The sequence below is a fragment of the Dendronephthya gigantea genome, unplaced genomic scaffold (genome assembly GCF_004324835.1).
Source record: "Dendronephthya gigantea isolate DGI-Jeju-01 unplaced genomic scaffold, DenGig_1.0 000007F, whole genome shotgun sequence".
In the NCBI taxonomy this organism is placed as follows: Eukaryota; Metazoa; Cnidaria; class Anthozoa; order Malacalcyonacea; family Nephtheidae; genus Dendronephthya; species Dendronephthya gigantea.
Genome location: NW_021163017.1, coordinates 1359681 through 1383379, shown reverse-complemented (window position 1 = coordinate 1383379; position 23699 = coordinate 1359681). Strand labels below are relative to the sequence as shown.

The 23699-nt window shown below is 37.2% G+C and overlaps 3 protein-coding genes across 3 annotated transcripts; all 3 read right to left on the bottom strand.

Moving 5' to 3' along the window:
* Nucleotides 1–303: 303 nt before the first annotated feature.
* LOC114517324 lies at nucleotides 304–3936 on the bottom strand. The gene is made up of 5 exons (XM_028537012.1): nucleotides 3846–3936; nucleotides 2145–2189; nucleotides 1356–1580; nucleotides 1022–1177; nucleotides 304–582 (listed from the first exon to the last, which is right to left on the bottom strand). The coding sequence occupies exons 2-5, from the start codon at nucleotides 2181–2183 to the stop codon at nucleotides 502–504; spliced, it is 501 nt and encodes a 166-aa protein (XP_028392813.1). The 5' UTR covers nucleotides 2184–2189; nucleotides 3846–3936; the 3' UTR covers nucleotides 304–501.
* Nucleotides 3937–10222: 6286 nt separating this feature from the next.
* Nucleotides 10223–13242, bottom strand: LOC114517354. The gene is made up of 5 exons (XM_028537049.1): nucleotides 13032–13242; nucleotides 11852–11910; nucleotides 11063–11284; nucleotides 10780–10965; nucleotides 10223–10369 (listed from the first exon to the last, which is right to left on the bottom strand). The coding sequence occupies exons 2-5, from the start codon at nucleotides 11897–11899 to the stop codon at nucleotides 10289–10291; spliced, it is 537 nt and encodes a 178-aa protein (XP_028392850.1). The 5' UTR covers nucleotides 11900–11910; nucleotides 13032–13242; the 3' UTR covers nucleotides 10223–10288.
* A 6013-nt stretch (nucleotides 13243–19255) lies between these two features.
* Nucleotides 19256–23322, bottom strand: LOC114517353. Its single transcript, XM_028537048.1, has 4 exons — nucleotides 23131–23322; nucleotides 21839–22045; nucleotides 20636–20833; nucleotides 19256–20040 (listed from the first exon to the last, which is right to left on the bottom strand). The coding sequence occupies exons 1-4, from the start codon at nucleotides 23200–23202 to the stop codon at nucleotides 19849–19851; spliced, it is 669 nt and encodes a 222-aa protein (XP_028392849.1). The 5' UTR covers nucleotides 23203–23322; the 3' UTR covers nucleotides 19256–19848.
* Nucleotides 23323–23699: the final 377 nt, after the last annotated feature.

Genomic DNA, 23699 nt, shown 5'->3' with positions numbered 1-23699 from the left:
AGTGAAATTTTTATAATACCCTCACAGACTGATACCTGAACAGTGGCAGTGACCGAGTGTCCGCAAATAATTGCGACTTAAAGTCGATTGAAAATCGTATGGGAATCCACTCATGTGAATCATAGGGGCAAGTTGGTGTTTTGTTAGATCTAGACCTGAACGTATCGTTGATTTCTATTAAACCGTCAGAACATTCATTTGTCATCAGAATTGTCTATCTAGTTGGTTTTGTTCCCAAGCACTGGCATATATCTTCCTTTTTTGGACGGAAAACAAAATTCGGTAGAAATGCAGTTTAATGCAGGAAAAATTTTATTATATTAATCCAGGCTACATTTTACTTCATGCACTAGGTTCTATATACGAACGGTGAATTCACGAGATATACCTCAAAGTCATGCACGTTTCCACATCAGTGTGTAGATTAAGAAATAGTTTCTGAGAAGAATCGTTAAAAATTGAAGTGAAGGAGTATGGCGTCTGCAATCTTATTGCCAACTTCTACTCAGTTGACTTTCTCGACCAAAAAAGGTAGACGACCGTATTCACCATAAAGATGACAGCTCCGATGAAACCACATACCTATAAACAAATAAAAAAGCACTTGTATCAAAGATGTTGCACTACGATTTCAACTCTCCAGAGAGCATTTCAAATGCTGAGTTGTCAAACAATGTTTGCTATAAATGCTAACAAATTAGTTCAGTAGTCAGATTAATGTATGGTAGTCATCATAACGATCACACATCATGACTATTGACTTGTATATAATTGACGACATCACCATTATAATCTCATGTGTCGCATCATGCTCAAAGCATCGAAACAACCATCAACATCCAACGTCAACTATCGTTACAATCTATGTCATTTGTGATAAATATATTTATAAAGGCCGTTTGCGCTTATATCCGCTCACTCTCGTCTTGGTCGTCTAGCAAACTGTAAATGTAAACTGACGTTAAACTCTTCGGCAAGGTCGAACCAGGCTTTAAAGAAGTGAATATTAGCTGTAACTTACAACTCCACCAATCAGATGTTTACAGTTGAGATCTAACTTCAGCGCTTCCCAAGTTTCACATTGGAATACATTCTCTTCGTATGTAGCCAGGACTTTAGCCATCAGAGCTGTTGAGACCAGTAGTTGCAGTGCCCATAATGCGTGAACCGCTGCCATCTGAAATTAGTCATGGTGATTGTATTACTTATATATATATAATCATGAAACAGTGTTATCAAATCCAGGTGAACTGTAATAGGCGTGAAAGGACTGGGACTATTTGGACAAAAGCTGTGGTCAACCAACTTCACTGTTGAACTCGTGCAATAGAGAAAACGCTTTCGCTTCAACTTACGGCTAAACCTGCACCCATTTTCCCAACTATCCCTGTAGCTGCTCCCAAAATCGAAAGAACTGATATGATCACTCCAATACAGGTGGAGAACAGGTAGAACTCGAATCTTCCATATGCTCCACGATCATAAGCATCGTCATCGGTTAATATAGAATTTCCAGAGTTATAATCGCGAAGCTCTTTAAAGAAATAACCAACAAAACCGGTTCCAATCAGAAGTACACCCTGTAGGAATATTTCAAAATTTTAATATGTCGGGGAAAGAAGATGCGCGAAGTTCATGTGCGATGGATCGCGGGCTCTGGTTACGAGATTGCATTTTATACAAATTTCCTGGCAATATCGTTGTTTTCGTCTCGTAAAGGCGACCAACGCTTCTCTTTTAACACCATCAGCGCTAAAACTGAGGCATATATGAAGTCTTGCCTGATGTATGTAGTAACATATAGAACGTAGCATATAGTCTGATTTTTGTGCCTGAAAATCCAAATTGTTTTTTCCCCGAAAATTGCCAACAAACCGCGGCCTGCCGCCTCAGCCAACCATGCAAGTCGTACGCCTATGGCTTGAGTGACTATGTGCAATCCCCCGGGTTTTAAGAGGTTTAGTGTTATTCTTAAGCCATTGTAACTTTATTTGAGGTAATTTTACACTACTTTTTTCTGTGGTTGAATTTAATTCAATTGACGCAAACGCTTACAGGAACGTAATTGGAATCCATGCACCATCATCATTATTTCATTTTTTTTACAATTGTATGAATTTAATTGTTATTTTAATTCATCTTACAATTTGTGTATTAGCTGCAACAATTGGGGCAGTCTTCATGTTGCTCTAAAGAAAATAAATATGATTGTTATATAGGTGCTGTGTATTTTAAATGTGATTGGTTCATTCGTAGTCACATGACTTTAAATAAATGCAATGTTTCCCGCCAGGGAAACAAGTGAAAAATTGTTGCCCGCCTATTGTCATAACAAAGTAAAAAATAAGTGTTTCTTTTGAAATGAAATTGTTCTGTAACATGTATGTTTTCCGGTTTCTATATAGCAAAGCACTTAATGTACATTACGTCGGGAAATTTCCTCGAACTGACATTCATATAGACTCTTGGGAAAACAAAACTATTTCCCTCGGGAGCATTGATTAAGTGTATTTTAAAAACCTGAATGAAATTTGTACAATTATGTTTGGCGTGCAAATTTAATGCTTGATGCGATGCATTTAGAGCCATTCAAGCGGACTCTTTATGCATAGAAGTAAAAGTACTCCAAAACGAAATTGTCTGCTTGTACAAATTCGCGTGAGTAATAGCCGTCTATAGCGTAAAGTTATGACGCATTAGATTTCATATGAAAACCAGTCTTCAACGCCTGACAGTTCCTGCTAAGCGTAATTATAAGCACACTCATGCAAATGTACGTCTGCAAATTAGTAAACAATTGTACTCCTCCCCCCTTCTGCCACATGGTGTGTCAAAAAAACGCAACCAATATTCATGTCATCATGATATTCGCTTTCCATTCAATCACAAAAGATAGGTAAAAGACCCTGGGTATAATTGGTTGATACTCGTGAATATTTCACTAAATTGGTATCAATCCAGAAAGTGGTCCATTTTAACCAGGCTTGAAACGAACGGATCTGGATCAGAGCTTCGTCGAGAGCTGAAATTCAGGTCTCACCAGTCCAGTCAACTGCTGTACACATTTGAAAAGTACGACTGACGTAGTGCACGCCATGCATCATTGGTAAAATTTGATTGCCAAAGACTCGTTTTACAAGCAGATATGCTTGGATGCCTTAGCCTCATGTGGCGCATATGTATATAAAGATGAAAGTACACACTACAACTCGGCTGTAGTTCAAAATGGATTTTCTCCTGAACTGAAAGTCGAAACAAAAGTATATAGATTTCTATATACTTTGCCTCCCGCAAAATGTTTCAACTTTAACTGTGTGCTATTTTCAGTTGGTAATAAACCAATCTGCAACTGGGCGTCACCATTAATTTATAATATTGCTTATTGAAAATAAAACCGAATTAGGTTTGCATTAAAATTTAAAAGTTCGACCGAATGGTTGTTCTTAGCGTCTGAAGATTACCCTGTGAATGAATGAAATAGTATCTGTGCATGCACGTGGCTATAATTCATGGAATCGCCCTCAACGCAAACCGTCAACTCTCGAGAAAATCTTGCTCTCGATATATCGATAAATGTGTCAGAGAACCTGGTACTTTCGTAGATCAACACATAAGTAACCTTTTTGCAATTGTTATGGTGGTTTAACCAAGCATCTGGGCACGAAAAAGTTAAATAACTGTCATATATATTTGTTCTTTAACGCCCATTCATATTCATGCTGTGTACGTTGGTGAATCACATTTCGCAAAAAAGTCCTAAATTATTGACTTTTCGAAACTGCAAAATCATGATTTGCACTTTTTAAAACGTTAGTAGCATAATTGTAGGAGATATATTAACGTACCTGATTTAAATGTGAGGTTTATATGTGCTGTTTTACAATGCCAAATAAAGCTTTGTAGAGTGTAGGTTACTTCTTGATCGTTCAATGAGACTACGTGGCATCTAGTTCTGAGCCATTCTTTTATGTTTTCCATAATATATTCCGTTCCGAATGATCCCATTTTACCCCATGCTGACAACTGATAGGTAACATCATGCGCTGCACTGCATTTAGCAATGAACAACCTTGCACTGGACCCGGTTACACCGGAACACTGTTTCCAACTCAAAATATAGGAACAACTTTTACTTTTAAGATGGAAAAAAGAGATATACGCTTGTGATTTTTTTCTAAAAATTTGCAGGAGATCACATGATTGGTAATTAGAATAAGATTGGTGTTGACTTAACTAACGGGGACACAAAATATAGTGAAGAATTATTTATAATTGTGTGTCAATAAAATTTAGAAGCGACTCAGTTGTAGTGATTACATTTCAAACATGATGACATTTTACAGAAAGACCATTTTTGTCAGATACGGTTGAACGGTTGATAAACGCGGATGTTTATATCACCTTCGCGTTCTCATTCTACCACGTTTCCATAATTAATATGTTCGAAGCAACGAATGTACTCGAACCGGAAGTGTCTCGTAAAGTGCTCTTCTTAGAACTGCATATTCATATAACACAATGAACCGTTATGTTAATCAATGATTTCGTGGGAAACAGGCCATGTATTCATGGGAACATATTGTGAAAGGATGGAGATTTCTTGATAATTCATTATAATTCATTTGATCTTTTAAATAATCATAAAAGTCCATTCCCACAGGCTGTGCATGTATGATTTAAGAGCTATAATATGGTTTGGATTTGATGAGAACTAGAGTGAACATGTAATTGATCTAATCTGTCTTTTGAAAGATAGTTCCACCCCTTATGGCAGTCAACCAAAACTTATTTGAATACAGAAATTCAATCATCATAATTATTTCGGGCTGGTATTTGTTACACAATGAAACTGCTCATTTCATAGCGCTTTTACACAAAACCATCTTGAAATCGAAAATTCAAAAAATTCGAATTCTTCCAGCGAACTTAACTGCATGAATAGCAAAAATCTATCGAAATGCTATCTATTCGGAAGATGATATTAAAGTCCAACGTAAAGCTTTTAGTAAATATTTATCTTCCTAAATCTCTGGTAATAGTATTGAAATGCTATCACAATGGGGGAGGGGAGACTCTTTTAGAATATGGTGCAATTCATATGAATGCATGAGTGCGTCTTAATTGATATTGATTGATTGCCGCGTTAGGATGGAATTGACCCATAGCACTATTACTTAAAACGCCTTGTGTAAAGTTATATAATGCATGTCAACAGTAAACTAACTTAGGTAGCTACAAGATGGATTAAAAGATATGAGAAATATATTGGGAGTGTGGTATTTGTATTTCCCACTACACTTTATTACATTCACTTACCAACTTGGTATAATTATATATGGCTATCTTTAAAACCAGGAACGGGGAATCAAGGAAGGGAACGGGGAAGGGAACGGGGAATGATAAAACCAGGAATGGGAAAAGCCGGAATCTTTAAAACCAGGAATGCGAAAAGCCGGAATCTTTAAAACAAGGAATGGGAAAAGCCGGAATCTTTAAAACAAGGAATGGGAAAAGCCGGAATCTTTAAAACCAGGAATGGGAAAAGCCGGAATCTTTAAAACAAGGAATGCGGAAAGCCGGAATCTTTAAAACAAGGAATGAGAAAAGCCGGAATCTTTAAAACAAGGAATGCGAAAAGCCGGAATCTTTAAAACCAGGAATGGGAAAAGCCGGAATCTTTAAAACCAGGAATGAGAAAAGCCGGAATCTTTAAAACCAGGAATGGGAAAAGCCGGAATCTTTAAAACAAGGAATGAGAAAAGCCGGAATCTTTAAAAACAGGAATGAGAAAAGCCGGAATCTTTAAAACCAGGAATGGGAAAAGCCGGAATCTTACGGCCGGAAGTTTGTAACTAAATTAGTAACAATTTCCGCGCGTAATACAAAATATGCTAATTTGACATGGCTATATTTTCCGTATTTTACCAAATTTCGCAGCCAAACTTAGCATTTCCACTAATTCAAGTACGCTCAATTCTTTTATCTGTTATATGGAACATAAACTGCATTCTTTTGTGGGGAAGGAATGGATGATACATATATAATTACACAAACGATGAAACGAACACAAGGACTGACAAGGTTAGTTTGTAAACAGTTAAATTTGTTGATTTGGTCTCATTCATAAACCTACAAAGTGGAGCTTTGCGCGTTGCTATCTACCGTTTATATCTACATTGCAATTGGAATTGAATAATGTTTGGTTGGAAATGAAAACTTTTTGGATCCAAATTTGAATTTCCAGATTTTCATATGAATTGCATACTGCATGATATAAAATATGCATGAACAACTTCACTAAATACACAATATATTTTACCTTTTCTATATTCAGTACATTGTATTTACAGCTACTTAATATATCAGTATAAATCTATGCGAACAACAATTTTGCTCCATTTAATATATACATACTAAGCTTATTTTGCAATATATATTTGTCATAGTTCATGGTAACAGCTTTTCATTATTGGATCAGATTACCCCTGAACAATGCACTACACTTTTTGAACAATGCACTACACTTTTGTTGTCCCAAATATAACATGATTTTGCTTGTAAGTAAAATTGTATAGAAAATAAAAATATTTTAGTGCATTTGGTACCTTAATTGACTCAGATTATAATTAAACAGTTACTATTCTCACCCAAGGTTTTAATGACTGGAGGCAGATTAAAAATATACAATAATAATCTGTAAGTAACTAACAGTTGCAATCAATTAAAATCTTGGCTATTTGAGAGCAACTTTGTGTTGGGATGGAATTTTGGTATATATCCTATTGTTGTTTTCATAGTGTAGAGTAGATTTATATTAAGTAGCAGCAAATACAATGTACTGGTAATATTCCAAAATTAAACGACATATCTCAATTCTTTTATCTGTTATATGGAACATAAACTGAATTATTTTGTGGAGGAAGGATTGGAGGAATATATAATACATGTATAATTATATGCAAACAACAATTAATTTTGCTGCACTTAATACATTATTTTGCACTATACCGGGTGTCTCAAAAAAAACACAACCGCTTAAATATGCAAGAACATTAATACAGCTCTAAAGTGCACCTCTGGGAATTGAAAATGGCTCTTAATCCTTCATTTAAAATGCTAAGAAAATGCTAAACGTCATTTTAGCTGAACTATGGTGCAAACCCGAACAATATTATTGCATATTTAACTGGTTGCGTTTTTTTTTGAGACACCCTGTATAGTCATAGTTCATAGTAAAAGCTTTTCATATTGAATCATGCTAGCCTAGAAAACCACAGCTATGTTTTCCCTACACAATTTCTAAAGCATTTTTATTTGAATAAATTATTTGTAAAAGTAAATGCTGGTTGGAAATTATACTCTTCTAAACAAGACCTAGGGTATATTCCAAAATTCCATCCCAACATAAAGTTGTTCTCAAAGAGCCAAGATTTTAATTGATTGCAACTGTTAGTTACTTACAGATTATTATGGTATATTTTTAATCTGCCTCCAGTCATTAAAACCATGGGTGAGAATGGTAACTGTTTAATTATAATCTGAGTTAATTAAGGTACAAAATGCACTAAAATATTTTTATTTTCTATACAACTTTACTTACAAGCAAAATCATGTTATATTTGGGACAACAAAAGTGTAGTGCATTGTTCAGGGGTAATCTGATTCAATAATGAAAAGCTGTTACCATGAACTATGACAAATATATATTGCAAAATAAGCTTAGTATGTATATATTAAATAGAGCAAAATTGTTGTTCGCATAGATTTATACTGATATATTAAGTAGCTGTAAATACAATGTACTGAATATAGAAAAGGTAAAATATATTGTGTATTTAGTGAAGTTGTTCTTGCATATTTTATATCATGCAGTATGCAATTCATATGAAAATCTGGAAATTCAAATTTGGATCCAAAAAGTTTTCATTTCCAACCAAACATTATTCAATTTCAATAGCAATGTAGATATTAAACGGTAGATAGCAACGCGCAAAGCTCCACTTTGTAGGTTTATGAATGAGACCAAATCAACAAATTTAACTGTTTACAAACTAACCTTGTCAGTCCTTGTGTTCGTTTCATCGTTTGTGTAATTATATATGTATTATCCATTCCTTCTCCCACAAAAGAATGCAGTTTATGTTCCATATAACAGATAAAAGAATTGAGCGTACTTGAATTAGTGGAAATGCTAAGTTTGGCTGCGAAATTTGGTAAAATACGGAAAATATAGCCATGTCAAATTAGCATATTTTGTATTACGCGCGGAAATTGTAACTAATTTAGTTACAAACTTCCGGCCGTAAGATTCCGGCTTTTCTCATTCCTGGTTTTAAAGATTCCGGCTTTTCTCATTCCTGTTTTTAAAGATTCCGGCTTTTCCCATTCCTGGTTTTAAAGATTCCGGCTTTTCTCATTCCTGTTTTTAAAGATTCCAGCTTTTCGCATTCCTTGTTTTAAAGATTCCGGCTTTTCTCATTCCTGTTTTTAAAGATTCCAGCTTTTCGCATTCCTTGTTTTAAAGATTCCGGCTTTTCGCATTCCTGGTTTTAAAGATTCCGGCTTTTCTCATTCCTTGTATTAAAGATTCCGGCTTTTCGCATTCCTTGTTTTAAAGATTCCGGCTTTTCCTATTCCTGGTTTTAAAGATTCCGGCTTTTCCCATTCCTTGTTTTAAAGATTCCGGCTTTTCCCATTCCTTGTTTTAAAGATTCCGGCTTTTCGCATTCCTGGTTTTAAAGATTCCGGCTTTTCGCATTCCTGGTTTTATCATTCCCCGTTCCCTTCCTCGTTCCCTTCCTCGATTCCCCGTTCCTGGTTTTAAAGATAGCCAATTATATATCAGGCGTATATTTTCATTTTCATGTTTGTGGCAATGCTGAGAGAATGCATTACTTCTATTTATTTACGCGTTGGTATCGCGTAACCGCGAGGTTGGAATTGTTCAACTTTCATGTTTGCTCGACTTTGTTTTTCATGCAAAATTTCAATAGAAGTTATGTTTTTGGTTTGTTCCCCCACGATTGATTGACGTGCAGGTCATCCTTCATAATGACTGTGTGATTAGTTCACGGTGTTTCTAGCTACAGTAGATACTAAGTACGAGTACAAACAAACATTTACGATCTTGCTTTTAGAAGAAGCTTCGCGATTCTCGAACTCATTGCAATAGCTCTAAAGTAAATGTCTTCGAGGGGCCAAATTTCCGAAAGGGGGGCCATATTTCATTTTCCTAGAAATTTCCTGGGACACCGGCGTATCAGCATAGTTCAGAATCATGACAAAAAGTCAACAAGTGATTCACTAAACAACGTTTAGGTGACATTGATCAGTATGATCGATATAAATATAGAATTAATAACGATAGCACATCACTGCATATACTTTTCGTTTACCGATGGATTAAGGCTCAACGCGTAAATAAGACCCGTTTACACAATATTCAACAGAGAGTTTAGGAAATACAACGGCACGGCAATCACAACGTGCTCATCAACAATGACATTGATCCTTAATTAAAGACAAAATAAAATGTCATTTCACGGTGCATGACTACGAGTTATTATAATAACACAGTATTAAACAAAAATACTTCTCGACGTTTCGACCAGAGGGCCTTCTTCAGGAGAGTTAGGCCCTCAGGTCGAGACGTCGTGAAGTGTTTTTGCCTCTGTTTTAGGCAGTTGTTATACCACATTTGATGCTAGGTATTTGAAGACGCTGCCACGCTGCTCCCTGGTTACATTGGAACATCTTTATAGTAATTAAATAATTGAATAACTGTTTGAGAGAAAGGAGAAACTTGAAGAGGCAAATCAAGTAAATACTAATTCTGAGTAATTCATATAAATTATATTCTCTTTGAATACCATAATATTAGGTGAATATATTTTGCCATTGCAGTTGCCGTTGTCGTTGTAGTTCCTAAACTCTCTATTACGGCACGGCTAAAACAGGTACTCGTGTATCAAGCCCCGTTTACACTACACTCAATTTATCGGCACGACACGGCTAAAATGGGTACCCGTACCCAATTTACCCGTACCCAATTTTATTAGTGTTCAGGCTACCAAAACAAAGGCCGAGCATGGATGAAATGAGCACGGGTACCCATTTTAGCCGTACCATGCCCATAGATCGAGTGTAGCGTAAACAATGCTTAAGAAAATGTGTTTCTCAAACTAATAGACGGAACGAGCGAGACAAAATACGTACAAAGAGATTTTTCGTCTTAAAAGACAAAATAATAATGAAAAATACACAAAATAGAGCTTGGAAACTCTTTCTTCTAAGCAGTAGACTTGTTGCACCAAATGATGTAGACAACAGTGTCAATACAGAAAAGAATGAAAGCGAAAAAACCACATACCTAGATTGGAGAAAAATGAATTGGGTATTATTGTATTTATATATTTTGTATTATTATATAGAACTGTTTATGCATAGGGTACTACTAACTTTGCTGAGAAAGCAGTGTCAAGTTATAGTTATAAAATATATACGAGCATCTCGGTGTCTTATTCTCTTCAAAATTCATGGACGTTAAATTGAATAGCGCTCACGGATGTATTTTATAGACAATGAATGATCTTCATCTTAGAATGATAATCATCATCATCATCATCATCATCACATAATCGTCTTCATTATATCAATCATCATTATATTATGTGAATGATTGATAATCATCTTCATCGCAATGCCATGCAAAGCATTTTTTTGTCAATTTGCTTTTATGAAGGCAATCATTTCGTCAGAGATTTATATAATTATACTTACCACTCCGCCGATAAGGTGACTGCATTGGTAATCTTTCTCACTCTCATCTAAACTATCACAAAGGGATTTCTCTACAACGCGTAAGCCAATGATAGTCTTCACTTCTTCGAATGTGGTCAGAATTTTAGCAAGCAATGCTGTTGCAACAACTAGCTGCAGTGCCCACAATGCATGAACGGCGACCATCTGAAAGACGGTTAAACTAGGATTATTTCAGTAATTTAGAAGAGCATAAACCGACATTTGAAGCTTCAAAAACAAAGCCTTTCCAGGCAAGACTTACTGCAAGTATTCCGCTATTTTTCTTCTCCAAGCGACCCAAAATCAGCGCCACAAACGAAATAATTGCGAAGATTATTCCGATGACAGTGGTGTATAGGTAAAATTCATATCTTTCTAATCCACCAATATCCCGGCGGTCGTATCCGTATTTTAGTTTCTTGGTGTCATCGTAATATTCTTTTATGAAATATCCAACGACTCCTGTCCCCGCCAGAAGAAACACCTAAAAATGCAGTCGAATTTTTTCCCTTCAAAAGTGCCGGGAATCCGCCCCCGGTAATTGAGATGTTTTGAGATGTGTAACTGAGATTATTTGGTTAGTGCTTTTTTCTGAAGGAAACGTTTGAATCCGCAGAGCCATGTTAGACTAAAGCTTCCCCCCTTTCCCAAACGAAGCTCCTTCTTGCCCCCCCCCCTCCCCTTTAGTCCCAAAATGCCTTCGCGATTTGCTGACAAGATAAACTAGTTCATAGTGAATATAAAATAATCGAGTTACGTATGAATATAGTTTGTCGGGATCAAATGGGATACGATGGGATGTAGTTTTTCTTTGCGTTGTAGAACTTGAATAACAAATTAGGCTTTAAATATCATTCACAAAATATTGGATGGGGGTTCAGGGAGATCACGAGGTGAAATCCGCTCTGTCATCCTTCGATCATCTGTCACATAGAGCTCTCGTGTCGGCTAATTAGTCGCAAAACCAATCATAATCATAGACAACTTTTATTAGAAAGATCAGCAAAAACAATGCATCCCATTGCCTAGGATTAGAAATTTGCGTTCTTACAATTTCGGCAATCTTCAGCACAACTGCTACTAACTTTAGAGGTTGCATGTTGACGTCACCTTAAAATACAAAACATTTATTGACATGTTATGCAACACTTTATTAGCCTAATTCATATCAGTGACGGGAAACTCATCTTAGACGGGAAAGTTGATAGTAAAAACCCGTCTAAACGTCGGAACAGGCGTCTTGTTTTTTATATAGTCTAGTTATAATGGCGTTTGCTGCCGTTTTTAATTAAGGCGGTCCGCTCGGGGTCTGGTCTGTTCCTCAATACTAAAAGCGAGCCATGCACAAAAATATTCGAGAAGTTTTAAGAAGATATGACTATACAGTTGCATGTGTTTCAGAACTTTCAGCGGTTTTTCTGTGGTCAGAAGGACATAAACTATGTGACAAATGCCGGTCTAAGTAATAATAAGCCAATATAATACTTGTTTGTTCAGAGATATCAAAACTGGTATTTATATATATATTAAATATTTTCTGTTGCTTACCGTTACGGCATCAAGTGAAATTGAGATTGCATGGGTTAAATTAGGACTTGGAAACCGTGAAAATTCCAATATCATTGTAAGTACTGATACTTTATTCTCATCTTATGCTACAGTTGCCATGTTCATGACTTGTTGGCCAGTGGCTGGTTGTATGAACGCCTGATAGCGCTATCCACCGGATAGTGGTTTTTCAATCGCTTTAAAATCGCCCGTTGTCGGGTATAACTTTGATTAAATCTTAGTATTCCCGAATTGAGGATCCTCTTTAATAATTTCAGCTCGTTCCAAGGCTAAAATTTTATCGCTCTTCAAGAACGGTTGAAAAAATCACTATCGGGTGGATATATATAGCGCTATCCGTCCTTCGTAGAACCGAACCCATAGCGATTGCTATTTAGAGCTTTGATCCACAAGACAAGCATCGTGATTCGTGTGGCCGGATCATGAAAACTTACTCTTTATGCCAAATGAAAGCTGTAACGGCAAAACAGGCTTGAAAGTCAATCAGATACGCACTGCTTTTCAATGCCTGCATGCATAAGACTAAAAGCTATGCAAGTTGAACAGTTTTTTAGCCCGGCTATATGCGGTTAATTCAGCTAAATTTAAAAGCTTCTAGCAACACTTTATAAGCTAATCTGTCATAAATGCATTTCTGACTGAATGACTGGATATTCACATACCTGAATTTTGGCGAATAACTTTGTAACTACGTAGTTTACGATCGCAGCCTTACGAATTTTTTGTTGGCGTCTCTGAGGTTATTACTTTTCCCCGGCAACGCGTGTGGCACAAACTGTCTCGTGTTTGCTCCCTTCTTTTGAGTGCAAATTGCGAATGCGCAATCACGTGATAAAATATTGAGCAATGAAATGAGATTTTTGTTTGTTTTTCATCGATTGATTGGCGTTCAGGTAACGCATCGGCGAATTTGGAATTTTCGAGATAGCCGCTAAATATTTTTCGTCGCAAAAGTTGTAATGTTTCAGCAAAATCTGTGCAATTTCTCTCTCTCAAAAAAGCGAGTATTTAAGAGTCTTATTTAATTCAAGGCAAAGTTTGCTTGATTGTGTCTTATGCTGGCCACTAAAAAGCTTGTTTTCTAAACAAGCAATCGTCTACATATTCTGTAGCTAACTTTCTCGCAACTTTTCATCGATGTAGTAGTAAACTAAACGAGTTATAGCGTGAATTTTCAGAATATAGTTGTATCTCTGCGGTTTTTTGCTTTTCATCCACACTAAAGCTAACTGAATAAGTCATCAAACTCGTTCTCAATTACTGACGTTATATGCAAATTCCTCGCAATTAGCTTGCAAGTCAGTGTTAATAAGTAGGAATTGGTTCTACAGTTGAGGTCTGCACAGTCGCCACAGGATAAGCCGCCACCTCCTGCAAAGAGGATCCAGATCTCCCTTTTAAAGACATGTAGGCATGGATGACCATATCAATGGCGAATAGAAATGTGGCGATAAAACCAAGTACCTAAAAAGACATTGCCAAGAAATAAATTTGTGTAGAGGTGATTTCAAAGACGCAATTTTGTTTTTCCAAGCTGAAAAAACTCAACCTCGTACTTAGGGCCTTCTCTTAGGGGGCCGGAGAAGAAGGAGTCACGTGGACAGCCTTTTCCAGCGCTTTAGGGCTGTGTTTATTTTAGTTATCATTCCAGTCGTATCAGTTTACCCACCGTTCCTCCAATGAGATGCCCGCAATTTACGTCATTTTGAAACTCCTCGATATATTTACACACAGATTTGCCATTATAGTATGACGTCATTTTGTTGTCATAATGTTTTGCTGCTGCAGCCAATATTGAAGAAGCGATGAGTAAGAGCACCGCCCACGTCGCCGACACAATGGCGACCTATAATTGTAAAATTAGATACAAATACGTTCATTCTTCACTTGCGTACAGTGGAGGAGCAGGTCCCGTGTTGTTGGGCGTTTACTCCGATAGAGAAAATAAAATTATCACAATTCTAAGTCGGTCAGAGCAACGACAATGTAATAGAATCTACCAGAGACGCCTACACTAATATGTCGCTTGTAAGCCGTATCTTAATGCGCCGTTACCCTTTGCGACTTCCCTTGCAACTTGCAGTGCAATTCTACTCCTGAGGCATCTAAAGTTGTCAAATACGAACATTTCTTAACGTTTCCTTAGCATTTCGAACTCTCTTTTCAAATTCACATCCCTCAAAATTATATTTGCATTTCAAGTTGCAAAGAAAATTGCATTGTGTAACAGCACCTTTAGAAGGGCAGATACGCGTTTGGAATAACTAAAAAGTCACATGTACACGCTCGTTTTATTCAAGGCTATATGGTACTTTTGGCTGTACTGATTATGGACTCATTATGAACGGTTTTTCAAACTTACTACAAGTGCCCATGGGACTTCAAGGCATTTTTCCTGGATGCCAAAAATGAAGAGGATTGGAAAGACTATCGATATGAGCCATCCAACAATCGTTGCAAACAGGAAAAAATCGATATTTCCTTTTTTACCATAAGAGGCGAAGAATATACAATCAAACTTATTCAGAAAATGCCCAGCGAGAGAAAACGCGATAATTAGGACGACCTAAACATATCAATTTAGAGCAATGAATCGAGAAAATTGTTGAATCTTCGCTCGGCCAAAATCAGCATGCAACAATTTGGAATGTTTCCTTAGAGTTCATTAAATTCGGGGTTTTTTTCAAGGTAAGTTGTTCAAATTAATTTTTTAAAACGTTTTTCATATTTAAAATTCAAAAGCCCTACGTCTGCGTGCTTGAAGCGTAAACATTCGGTTGTCATGAAAACAAAATAACATATATAATTTATAAGCAGTAAGTTTCCGGCGAATATGACTATAGTCGTATTTGCCATTTTCCGGCGAAGATGACCATGGTCGTATATTTGCCATTTTTCGGCGAATATATGGCCATGGTCGTATATTTGCCATTTTCCGGCGAATATGACCATGGTTATTTGCCATTTTCCGGCAAATATCTGACCATAGTCGTATAATTGCCATTTTCCGGCGAATATATGACCATGGTCGTATTTGCCTTTTCCGGCAAATATGACCATCGTCGCATATTTGCCATTTTCCGGCAAATATACTGACCATGGTCGTATATTTTCCATTTTCCGGCGAATATATGACCATGGTCGTATATTTGCCATTTTCCGGCGAATATATGACCATGGTCGTATTTGCCATTTTCCGGCGAATATATGACCATATTCGTAATTGCCATTTTCCGGAAAATATGACCATCGTCGCATATTTGCCATTTTCCGGCAAATATGACCATGGTCGCATATTTGCCATTTTCCGGCGAGTATAACCATGGTCGTATTTGCCATTTTCCGGCGAATATATGACCATGGTCGTATATTTGCTATTTTCCGGCGAATATATGACCATGGTCGTATATTTGCCATTTTCCGGCGAATATATGACCATGGTCGCATATTTGCCATTTTCCGGCGAGTATAACCATGGTCGTATTTGCCATTTTCCGGCGAATATATGACCATGGTCGTATATTTGCTATTTTCCGGCGAATATATGACCATGGTCGCATATTTGCCATTTTCCGGCGAATATATGACCATGGTCGCATATTTGCCATTTTCCGGCGAATATATTTGCCATTTTCAGGCGAATATATGACCATGGTCGTATATTTGCCATTTTCCGGCGAATATATGACAATGGTCGTATACTTGCCATTTTCAGGCGAATATATGACCATGGTCGTATATTTGCTATTTTCCAGCGAATATATGACCATGGTCGTATATTTGCCATCTTCCCGCGAATATGACCATGGTATAGTATTTGCCATTTTCCGGCGAATATGACCATGGTCGTAGTTGCCATTTTCCGGCGAATATGACCATGGTCGTATTTGCCATTTTCCGGCGAATATGATTATGGTCGTATTTACCATTTTCCGGCTAATATGACCATGGTCGAATTAGTCGTTTTCCGGCAAACTCGACCATGGTCGAATTAGTCGTTTTCCGGCGAACTCGACCATGGTCGAATTAGTCGTTTTCCGGCGAACTCTACCATGGTCGAATTAGTCGTTTTCCGGCAAACTCGACCATGGTCGAATAAGTCGTTTTCCCGCGAACTCGACCATCGTCGAATTAGTCGTTTTCTGACGAACTCGACCATGGTCGAATTTGTCGTTTTTTGGCGAACTCGACCATGGTCGAATTAGTCGTTTTCCGGTGAATTCGACCATGGTCGAATTAGTCGTTTTCCGGCGAATTCGACCATGGTCGAATTAGTCGTTTTCCGGCGAACTCGACCATGGTCGAATTAGTCGTTTTCCGGCGAACTCGACCATGGTCGAATTAGTCGTTTTCCGGCGAACTCGACCATGGTCGAATTAGTCGTTTTCCGGCGAACTCGACCATGGTCGAATTAGTCGTTTTCCGGCTAATTCGACCATGGTCGAATTAGTCGCTTTCGGCGAACTCGACCGTGGTCGAATTAGTCGTTTTCCGGCGAACTCGACCATGGTCGAATTAGTCGTTTTCGAATTAGACTAATTAGAATGTCGAATTAGACTAATTCGACCATGGTCGAATTAGTCGTTTTCCGGCGAATTCGACCATGGTCGAATTAGTCGTTTTCCGGCTAATTCGACCATGGTCGAATTAGTCGCTTTCCGGCGAATTCGACCATGGTCGAATTAGTTGTTTTCCGGCGAACTCGACCATGGTCGAATTAGTCGTTTTCCGGCGAACTCGACCATGGTCGAATTAGTCGTTTTCCGGCGAACTCGACCATGGTCGAATTAGTCGTTTTCCGGCGAACTCGACCATGGTCGAATTAGTCGTTTTCCGGTGAATTCGACCATGGTCGAATTAGTCGTTTTCCGGCTAATTCGACCATGGTCGAATTAGTAGTTTTCCGGCGAATTCGACCATGGTCGAATTAGTCGCTTTCCGGCGAATTCGACCATGGTAGAATTAGTCGTTTTCCGGCGAATACGACCATGGTCGAATTAGTCGTTTTCCGGCGAATTCGACCATGGTAGAATTAGTCGTTTTCCGGCGAATACGACCATGGTCGAATTAGTCGTTTTCCGGCAAATTCGACCATGGTAGAATTAGTCGTTTTCCGGCGAATACGATCATGGTCGAATTAGTCTTTTTCCGGCGAACTCGACCATGGTCGAATTAGTCGTTTTCTGGCGAATTTGATCATGGTCGAATTAGTCGTTTTCCGGCGAATTCGACCATGGTCGAATTAGTCGTTTTCTGGCGAATTCGACCATGGTCGAATTAGTCGTTTTTCGGCGAATTCGACCATGGTCGAATTAGTGGTTTTCCAGCGAATTCGACCATGGTCGTATTTGCCATTTTCTTTCGAATATGACTATGGTCGTATTTGCCATTTTCTTGCGAATATATGACCATGGTCGTATATTTGCCATTTTCTGGCGAATATATGACCATGTTCGTATATTTGCCATTTTCCGGCGAATATATGACCATGCATGGTCGTATATTTGCCAATTTCCGGCGAATATATGACCATGCATGGTCGTATATTTGCCATTTTCCGGCGAATATATGACCATATATCGTTTTTTTACACTGTTATCAATCGAATAAATTATAATCATGTAGACTAACACACTTACAAATTGTGATATTTTCAGGATAAATGGAATAGATTTCACATAGTTTAAACCTTTTCCAATTTTCCCCATCATTTTCTTTTCCTTGTCTGGATATAATTTTTGAATTAAACGGAGTATTTTTCAGCGATCAACGGCTTCAAATTCACGAGAAACGTGTTCTGTGATTGGTCACTTGTGGCAAAAGAAAAATTCTATAAACAAAGTTTTGGTTATATCGTTCAATTGTAACTAGGGATATTATTTGGATAACGAGTCAGTTTGTCTTGAAGATACCTTCTTAAAAAATATAGGCTGGCATGGCATATATTCTCCTCCATCTCTGTCTTAAATTATATATAATTCAACAATCTATTCCGCGGTTTTAGCATGTCCAGTTGTGGGTATTCATTTACTTAGTCATCTAATGATCTTTAAACACAATATTTCAACCTAACATGCACTCAATTCTCACATGTTTTACTCATATTTGGCCAAAAGGGCACAGACTCTAAGATATATATCTTATTTTATCATTTCTATATATATATAGGCGCTGGTCAAAGCAATCAACTAATGTTTGTTCAGCCGAGGTAAAAAACTATAGTTTATACAGTATATATATTAAATATTTCCGTTGTCGTAACGGTCTCTATAGTGAATTGAAAATGGAAACTGTAGAATTTCGCGGAAACTTCGCGAGTTAAAAGTAGTCATTCGTTACTGATCTAGTTATCCGATGGGATTTGACTCGTTGGCCAGAGTAGTTGCTATTCGGAGATTCAATCGACAAGACAAGCATATTAACGCTAACATTGAAAGCCATGCATGTATGCAGTGCTTTTCAATATGCTCGTTTTATTTCTTGTTATCGCATGAGTATATAACGTATTCAAATTACGCGTCTATGCGATTCACTCGAACTAAATTTATTATAATTCCCAAGCAACCCCTGGACCTTGTACACTATCTTTCTGTATGCACGTTTGAAATGATTGGATACTTATAACATACCTGAATTTGAAATTGATAACTTTGTATGCCTCCAACGGCATATATGCCTAGAGGATTGTTTGTTGGCCTTTCGGAATTATCCTTGGCAACGTAACGGCGTGGCAAATTGTTCCATATTGGATTGAAATTTACAAAGGAGATCACGTGATAAAATAGTGACCAATGAAATTGTTTTTGGTTTGATAAATTCAGCATTACTAGAAATTTCGCTACAAAACAGCTGTCGCTTTTCATCTATATAAACAAAGTAGCCTTCAGGTTTTATTATATATAAGAATACATATATACAGGAGAAATATATATAAGATGAAAAATCCTCGCAACCACAGACTTCGGGCACTGTTTGCCGACCTATAGATCGATAGAGCAGCTGTAGAGAAGCATCGACTTTTTCGTTTGTTCCTCGGCTTCTTGAAAGAACTCACAAAAGGGCATCCTATATTTTAAGCTGTTTTCTCAGACAACGCCTACGGTGCTGGGAAGAGAATATGTTTCTCAATAAACCTATATATGCTGAGAAACAGTCTTTATTATTAGTTTTAAACGCAACAATCTTAATATATTAAAACCTACGAATAATAACAAATTGTTTAATAGAAAGAGTTCTGAGAGTACATCTATATTGTGTGCAAACACAAGCGTGTGTGAGCCTTCTGAATACGATTGTTGTGTCTGCGGTTTGACGCTGATTTTCTGTACTATATACAGAAAATACTATATACTTTCTATGGTATATATATAACTATACCTTATATACTAAATATATATTAAGAAGTCACCAAGTTTGTCATCAAGTATACAACAGTATATATACGAAAAATCTTCATCAGATCTTTCATACAAGTGTTAGCTAATAGACTGGAGGAGGAGCTGGTTGGAAACTTGCTGTTTGGACATTTGCTGGTTGGACACTTGCTGTCGGAATAACGGGATTATGTCCCAGCGCTGCTTGTGGGATGGGACCAGGTCTCCCCTTTAAATACATGTAGGCATGGACGATCGTATCGCCAGCGAATAACAATGCGGCGATGATACCAAAAACCTAAAAAGACGATAATATTAACTCAATTTATATTCATAAACTTCTATATTGAGCCCGTACCCGAAGGCACTAAATAGCCATGTATATTGTAACATAAATCTGGCTGTAGAAGTGACTTCATTTTGTTTATCCAAGTTGAGAAAAACTCACTCCGCCAGAGCCATAATTCCAGTCAATTTTTTTTTGCTTTTCAGTGGATTTTAGGACACCGAAGCAGTTTAAAGCAGAGAGGGCAGAGTTTTAGAATACCGCACATTCATGCATTTTACCTTAGCGAAAAGGGAACTGAAAGGTACAAATCAAATACATCTGCATGGACGTGCAGATCTGCCGGCGAACCTATTTTCAAATTTTTAAACGGAAAGACGTAATTATACCTGCATAACCTTAAGCCGAAAATGAAGATGAAATTATGAATGACTAACTTGTATGAAACTCATATGCGGTATAGCCAAGGGGACAGGTCTGCCCATACCCATGCTGCCGTCGACAAGCATGCAACGTTAGAATGCAAGCATATCAGTTCAGACACACACAGAGATATTCGGTTTATTGCTACAGGCTAATATTTCGAGCCTGGTTTATTGCATCTTACCGCTCCTCCAATTAGATGCCCACATGTTGCATTCGAATTATTCTTGTTTAAAAGTTTGCACGCAGAGTGGACAGTGAAAAAAAAATAGCCACTTCTTCTCACTTCTTCGTCCTCATCATCATATTTTTTTGCTGTCATAGCCAGTACCGCAGAAGCAGTCAGTAAAAGCAAGGCCCACACGCCTGAAACAACGGCGACCTACAATTGTAAATACAAATCTTGTTTTTTAATCCTATTACGCTAACTATTGACTGGTTATGGAGGTGGAGAGCCGGCCCCGGGGTCGCGGGTGGGTTGCTCGGCACTTTCGGGTCTTCTGTTCTCCCAGTGGGTATAACGCGTATAACCCCAAAAAGAAAAGAAAATTGTGCAATATAGTCACGACAATTCAATATAAGATATTAGTGGCATGCAGTAATTTCCCAAAATGTTTCGTATCAAACAGGAAAACGGGGGATTTTTGCTGTCCCTCTCTCCCCAAGCGCCTCCATGGTGTAACTGGGGAGTGCGAGCGAGGGTGTCAAAGAACGGGGGCCCCCGAGCTTCAGTTGTCCGTGACAAAAGCCATTACAAAATGTTGAGTTTTGAGGAAATAAAATTCGAAAAACAGACGGGTAGGTAGCCACCTGTTGCTTGCTTATCAAGCAGTATTTTGATAAGTAAATTCGCTTGTAGAGTTGTAGGTATACACCACGTAAGTATTACTACTGCAAAGCAGTAGTAATAATCAGAATACTAATATCATACGGTGCTTTGCAGTACTTTTGCATATAGATTGACTTAGCATAAGTTTGAATACGGGAACTTCGTACTTTATAGTATACGGCAAATGAAACACGAACTATGTTTTTGTTTAAAAGCCATAGTCTCAAACATGTAATAAAGCTATATCTAGCATATACGGCTGTATACCAATATATGCAAGTGGTAATCGCAATTATGTAGAGATCCATATGTCGTAAATATAAAATATATTTATTCTATTTACGCGAATAGCTGCGCTAATCTCAGTTTGTTCGCCTTCCATGTTCAATGTTTGTCACGAACATTCCAATTGCGAGCAAGCAGAGAAGATACGCGTTTGGGTAAAAAAGTCGGTCAGAATAGATTAGAAAATTAAGGTTGGTACATTCGGCTGCATGATTACGGACAACCTTCATCATGCATAAATAACGAATGAGTTTGTTGAAGAAAATTACTTACTATAAGTGTCCAGTGATTTTCAAGTAGGAACTTCTCCTGGATGCCAAAAATGAAGAGGATTGGAAAGACTATCGATATGAGCCATCCAACAATCGTTACAAATAGGAAAAAATCTATACTTCCTTTTTTTCCATAAAGGACAAAGAAATTGGAGTCCATTGTATTTAGAAAGTGCCCAGCAAGAGAGAATGCAATCAATAAGACGACCTAAACACATGAATTTATATATCATTAAAAAGAAAACTTTTTAAAAGGAATATACACGGAATTAGTGCGTTTGGTTTATTCTTCCGCAATTTACGATATTTCGTTGCAAAATTTTTGAGTTTACACTGAATTCAAACTTATTTTTAAACTTTCTCCGAAGCGCAATTATATACAATCATGTTTTAAAATACGGAATATTTCACATTGTATTAAAATGAGGAATATTTCGGCGAAAGAAATCAGCATGTATTTTCCCTATCACCCTGTTGGCATAGTACTCTAAAGTCATATGTTTGCGTGCATGAGGAATATATTATACATTCTGTTGCCATGGAAAGCAAATAGCGGGTCGTTTTTGGCCTCAAGGCTGCTTTCCACTATAGGCCTACGCGTTCTTTATACGCACGTACACGTAGCTACGGAAAATTTTAAATGCTTTTAAATTTTATTTTTAACATCTAGGTCAACATTGCGTACTAAAATATGCAGAAAACTAAGTTCCTTCAATTTATTCAGCCTTGACTATCAGATGGTACAAAATATGGTATAAAATATGTACAGACAGATGAACGACTAATTTAGATGGTAGACTGCAGGTTGAATTACACCTTTAGTTACACGAACACCGCAAACCATATATAGTACATTGATTTCATTAGATATATGTACGTAGCCCAATTTATTATCGAGTGTTCTCAATGCACGAGCAACATAGGACGACTGTATGGAATAACGTATATGATCATAACCACAAGGAGTATCTCTTTAACAGAAAATTTATTTTACTTTATAAGTTTATCTAGCATTTAAGCATTCATAGTACCTTCATTTCTCAAAGCTTCATGTATGTTATTTCCCAGAAAGGATTTATCTAAGTCTGTTGCACGTTGCTTAGAAGTTTATGGATGTCTGTATTTATAGTTACTTAATTACACACAGTTATAGGAAAATATACACACTAATTTTCATGGAAGATCAAGCCATTTCCATACATCATATATATAGAATTTCAAATTATATATTATAGTTCGCTCATTGCCACTGCATGTTATAAATCCCACTTTTATCAATTAATTATTACTTACAAATTCTGTTATCTTCAGAACAAATGGAATAGATTTCACATAGTCCAAACCTTTTTCAATTCTTTCCAACATTGTTGTGGATGATTGAGTGTTTGAATTAAAATTATTTATGGTTTAGACGGAATACAAGCTGTCTCAAATTCACGAACGCTGAATGAAACGTCTTATTGCTATAGCTGCTAATGTTGTAGACGCCTTGTGGTAAAGATTCTATAAACAAAGTTTTAGTAATACTACTGAATGTTCGTAACTAGGAATATTAATTGATAGCGATAGTTTAGTTTTGCAGGTGCCTTTCTTAAAAAAAAAGTATAACTGAGTATATATCTTGCTCCGTCTCTGTCATAAATTGATTCGACAATCCGTCAAATAGTGACTGGAATCCTCAGTGACATTAAATGATTCATTGAAAAATTATATTTTTTTTCTACAAGATTATGGTCGTAGATGGCGGAACGACTGAATATTTTCTTTCAACAGGTTGCATGTGTATTTAAATCATAGTTTAAAATTACAGGTTGTTTCTATTGAGGTCAATATGTTCCGCGTGCGTTTCAACTGAATATGAT